General features: G+C 37.6%; 1 protein-coding gene across 2 annotated transcripts in view; it reads left to right on the top strand.

The window, feature by feature from the left end:
• The window catches only part of LOC144966418 (uncharacterized), a 5,547-nt gene extending 20 nt beyond the window's left edge, over positions 1–5,527 (top strand). Inside the window, exons 1-2 of one of the 2 annotated variants that reach the window (XM_078902848.1) lie at positions 1–1,673; positions 1,746–5,527. The exon at positions 1–1,673 is cut by the window's left edge and continues 20 nt beyond it. In XM_078902848.1, the coding sequence (XP_078758974.1) occupies positions 1,115–1,673; positions 1,746–1,966 (780 nt within the window). In that variant the 5' untranslated portion in view covers positions 1–1,114 and the 3' untranslated portion in view covers positions 1,967–5,527. The other variant, XM_078902847.1, reaches the window with a different exon arrangement.
• The last annotated feature ends 367 nt before the right edge of the window (positions 5,528–5,894 follow it).

Here is a 5,894-nt window from a genome sequence, read left to right as displayed (position 1 = left end):
TTTTGAAGAGTTTATTACGGAACTTGTCACACATTTAGGTCATTTCAACGTCCATAAAAAGGAAGAAAACAGATAAGTAAAAAAATTAAGACTAAGAGGAATGCACTCAAACATTTACAAACCAATAATATTCAAACAAAAAGCGTAACAAAACATAACAGAGAGATAGATGATTTTAAATTTATATATAAATATATAATTCGAAACAGCAGAAAGATATCATGATATGAGTTTATTAGCCACCGATCATGTAGAAATATTGAACCAAATTTAAACAGAAAAGTTCTGTACCTTTCTCGTATCAAATGAAATTGGTTAGATATTAGACGTAGCCTAAATATATCTACTTCCTAGTTGTTTGTACACATTTGCCATGATATTATTTGCTGTACACGAACTACACATATTTTTGTAACCAATTTAAACACATATTTACAACAACCCCCCCCCCCCAAAAAAAAAACAACAACAACAACAACAAAAAACAACTTTAAAAAACCCCCAAAAAAACCCTCTGATCCTCTTAAACCAAATATAAATCACTGGCTCAAGAAAATACAAGGTGAACAGAGTTAACAAAATTTATAACGATCCTCTTTTTTTTTTTTAAAAAAAAAGCAAGAAATAAAGCAAAATAAAAGACTGAAAAAATAACAACAGAAACACAAAAACAAAACAACTCCCCCCCCCCCCCCCCCCCCCCCCCCCCCCTAAAAAACCCCTCAAACAACAAAACAAGACAAAACAAATCGGGTAATTTTCAAGTATCAGAAACATTTTTTTAAAGAGAAGGGAAACAATTTTTTTCTAAAATTAACAAGAAAAATAGGTACTAGATGCTTATCAAATCGCATTTAAAAAGATAAAAGAAAAAAAGTTCCGTTTTGTAACAATGAAAATCAAAATATGATTATGACTCTTTTCGGCCATGCAAGTGCTTGGAAAAAAGAAGATGCACGACACACAGGCCAGTCAGAAGATGCACGACACACAGGCCAGTCAGAAGATGCACGACACACAGGCCAGTCAGAAGATGCGCGACACACAGGCCAGTCAGAAGATGCACGACACACAGGCCACTCAGAAGATGCACGACACATAGGCCAGTCAGAAAATGCACGACACACAGGCCAGTCAGAAGATGCACAACACACAGGCCAGTCAGAAGATGCACGACACACAGGCCACTCAGAAGATGCACGACACACAGGCCAGTCAGAAGATGCACGACACACAGGCCAGTCAACAGGCCAGTCAGAAGATGCACGACACACAGGCCAGTCAGAAGATGCACGACACACAGGCCACAGAAATGCACGACACAAGCCATCAGAAGATGCACGACACACAGGCCAGTCAGAAGATGCACGACACACAGGCCAGTCAACAGGCCAGTCAGAAGATGCACGACACACAGGCCAACGACACACAGGCCAGTCAGAAGATGTACGACACACAGGCCAGTCAGAAGATGCACGACACACAGGCCAGTCAGAAGATGCACAACACACAGGCCACTCAGAAGATGCACGACACACAGGCCAGTCAGAAGATGCACGACACACAGGCCAGTCAGAAGATGCACGACACACAGGCCACTCAGAAGATGCACGACACACAGGCCAGTCAGAAGTGCAGACACACAGGCCAGTCAGAAGATGCACGACACACAGGCCACTCAGAAGATGCACGACACACAGGCCAGTCAAATGCGACACAGGCATCAGAAGATGCACGACACACAGGCCAGTCAGAAGATGCACGACACACAGGCCAGTCAACAGGCCAGTCAGAAGATGCACGACACACAGGCCAGTCAGAAGATGCACGACACACAGGCCACTCAGAAGATGCACGACACATAGGCCAGTCAGAAGATGCACGACACACAGGCCAGTCAGAAGATGCACGACACACAGGCCACTCAGAAGATGCACGACACACAGGCCAGTCAGAAGATGCATGACACACAGGCCAGTCAGAAGATGCACGACACACAGGCCAGTCAGAAGATGCACGACACACAGGCCAGTCAGAAGATGCACGACACACAGGCCAGTCAGAAGATGCACGACACAGGCCAGTCGGATACAAAGATTTAGAATTCACCAACGCCTGCAACATTGTCGGCTCATCCATGCTTTAATAAAAAGGTAAGCCTGATATAACTAGTCTACTTTGCCTATCGCTGCAGATGTTTACAAAATTTACAAATCTGCCTGCCAGTAATAGTAATAATGCCCTTCTGGATATTATTTTTTGGTTTGTTTGTTGCTTTAGGTCTCTTCCAACACAATTGAGGTTATATGAGAGACCGCTGAAACAAAAAAACAAGCAATCTAACAAAAATAGTACAAATGTAAATCAAAATCATAACCTAAAGATATCATAATCTAAATTATAAATAACCAAGAACAAACAGGCAGAAGGTTTACAGAAAAAAAAAATATCCCTGTCAAAAATACAATCACAAACCAAAGAAGCAGGATAGGGTAGTAAAGAGAAGAAGAAACGACATCACTATCGGATCGTATACCCATGCGAGCATCATAGGTATATGATTCAAGGGTGATGCTCCCATCCAACCACCCGCTCCTTCTGGATAGATAGATTTGTGATGTTTTGCTGGAATTGTATTGTCACTGTTATCAATGTCTAAAATTTCTTAGTGGGAGACTGTTCCATTCCCTGATGGGCAATGAGCCTTTAACCTCAAAATGACTACATTTTAAGAAAAATAAATAATTAGATCAACTCATGATTGTAAGTGACTGTCACTGCAAGTACGTGATGGACTGATAATCACTTCAGCTTTATGTCAATTCGGACTCTTTCTGTAAATATGAGAATATTACAATTTAACAATGAGTATAATAAAACATAATCATGCGATACTACTAAATATGAAATTAAAATCCTCAGTTTATTGCAACAATTTGTCCATTAAGAGGTATTTTGTTTGTTTTTTAGGGTTTTACGGTGCTTGCGACAAATTTAGGTCACATCAGCATCAGTAAAAAAGAAAATTGTTTTGTTGTTTGTTTTTAAGGGTTTTACGGCGCTTGCAACACATTCAGGTTATAGCAGCGCCAGTAAAAAGAAGAAAATGGGACAGTAAAAAGTTCTAGAATTACAATTAAAGCATCCAAGAAAAAGTAAGACAAAGGGGAACTGGGAACAAATAGGGATCAGATGTAGATTCCAAGAGCATACCATCAATGTTCTTAGTTTGAGATCACCAATAAGTCTCATCCGGACACAAGCACGGCCCCCACTAAGAGGAATACACTCAAATGCTTACATTATAAATTAGAACAAATAAAATAATACATAACAGAGAGATGATTTACAAGAAAAAAAATATCATCTCCCAAAACAATAACTATGCATTCGACTGTTTCCCTCCCAGCCAGGACCCCGACCAGGGCCAGGACAAAACCAAGCAATCTCATTCCAAGACAAAGACAGAATGCAAGTTGGAAAACAGATATAGGGGGATAGAAGACACAATAAGTACCTCCCTGCCCACTATGGGAGGTAGGAACCCCACCCAGGAAAGAAAATTGGATAGTAAGAATATTCCAGATGTACAATTAAAAGGACTTGAGGAAAAAGTAAGACAAAGGGGGAATGGTTCAAATAGGGAACGGATGTAGATTCCAAGAGCACACTATCCGTATACTTAGTTTGAGATCACCTAAAAGTCTCACCCAGACACCAGCACAGGTCCCTACTAAGTGGAATACACTCAAATGTTTACAATGAATATGTTAAAAAAAAAATTAAAAATAACAGTACATAACAGAGAGGTGATTTACAATGCAAAAAATATCATCTCCCAAAACTATAACTATAGATTCGACTGTTTCCCTCCCAGCCAAGTTCTCTGGCCAGGGTCAGGACAAAACTAAATAATCTCATTCCAAGATAAAGACAGAAAGCAAATGGAAAACAGATAGAGGGGTATAGAAGACACAGCAAGTACCTCCCTGCCCACTATGGATTACGTTCCAGAAAAGAGAAATTCATTAAGACATGTGTTAATCGTCATGGCGAGTATGCATAACAAAATTATGTGTAATCATAGATAATATGATATGAAAGTGGCAGTTTAAGCATCTTGTTCAATTTAGTTTTCTTCATCTGAAGAACCAACATTTGCCTGACAATTCAGTTTATGCCCAGCTTCGGGCAATTTCTTTTACTTTACCTTGTTCACCTGGACAACACGTGTAATTTGCTGATGTCATTATTCCTTTGTTAAATGGAAAATATGAAGTTGTTAGAATTTAAAAAAATATATATTGAAGGTGTCATGGAATAGCCTTGGCAACATCTTAAATTTACAAAATGGTACTTCTGATAAGTAGAAATTACTGGAGCTGACTCAGAAATTAGATATTTTTTTAGAGAGGAGATAAGTTATCTCTTCTCTAAAAAAATTTCTAATTTCTATATATGATTAATTGAATATTTTCTCACTTTTGTATATTTTTAAAAAGGTATCAACAACAAACAAATCAACAAATTATTGTAACCTTGAACATTGGGCAACGCAATTTTAAACATGTATCACTAAGAGAAATCCAAAATACTGGAAAATAATACAAAAGATGTCATAAAAACAAAACAATTTGTAACGACAGGAAAGAGAGTTTATCACATACCATGATTTGAGAGGTAAAACATTTTATTTTGTTGGTTTTTGTTTTTAAGGGTTTTACATTTAGGTCATATCAGTGCCAGTTAAAAGGAAGAAAATTGGATAGTAAAAACATTCTAGATGAACGATCAAAAAGTCTTGAGGAAATAGTAAAACAAAGGGGAATTCGTTCAAATAGGGAACAGATGTAGATTACAAGAGCACACTATCAATGTACTTAGTTTAAGATCACCTAAAAGTCTCACCTAGACACCAACACAAGATCCCACTAAAAGGAATACACTCAAATGGTTACAAATCATATGTTAAAGATGAAAAAATAACAATATATAACAGAGAGATGGTTTCCAAGGAAAAAATATCATCTCCCAAAACTATAACAATACATTCGATAGTTTACCTCCCAGCCAAGGACTCAGGCCTTGGTCAGGACAAAACTAAGTAATCTCATTCTAAGACAAAGACAGAAAGCAATTGGAAAACAGATACAAGGGGATAGAAGACACAGCAAGTACCTCCCTGCTCTCTATGGGAGGTCAGGAACCCCACCCAGTAAAACATTTTTAAACCAAAAAACGTAGATAATATCATTCAAAAATATAATGAATTAACGATTACATTTTTTTGTTCATTTATCCAAAACAATTTATAATTATAAATCATGAAAAAATAACGGTCGACAAAAATTACAAACAATGTCAAAAAGGCAGTAGTTAAAATGTTTTGAGACTATAGGTTAACATAAAACAAGTCACAAAAAAATGCAGTTAGAATGTATTGGGAGTTGATGTCAATCCAAATAGGCGTCACAAAAAATTAATTAGATACCTTGAGATTTATAAGTCTTAAATTGCATTTCACCCCCCCCCCCCCCCCCCCCCCTTCCCCACCAATAAAAAAGAAAAAGAAAAAATAAAGAAACAAAGCAAAACAAAAAAAAAAAAAAACAACACACCAGACCCCCCCCCCTCAAAACAAACAAAATCAAACATAAGCTTCAAACTAGGGTGGCATTCAAATCACGGTCAGAAGTATTAAGAGTTATGCTTATACAATGTGTGACTGATGAATGCCTTGAAACCATTTACCAAAAGAATGTCAGTTAGGCATACAAGACCAAAAGAATGTCAGTAAAGCATACAATTTACAAATATAACTTGAGACTTCAGGTCAATGAAGCAAATTGGTCACTAAAATAAATTGAGACTGTTTGTTTGTTTTTAAGGGTTTT

Source organism: Berghia stephanieae, chromosome 2 (assembly GCF_034508935.2).
Source record: "Berghia stephanieae isolate SIO BIC M18660-M18661 chromosome 2, UCSD_Bste_1.3, whole genome shotgun sequence".
NCBI lineage: Eukaryota > Metazoa > Mollusca > Gastropoda > Nudibranchia > Aeolidiidae > Berghia > Berghia stephanieae.
Note: the sequence above shows the minus strand (reverse complement) of the source record. Positions and strands in the feature narration are given on the sequence as shown.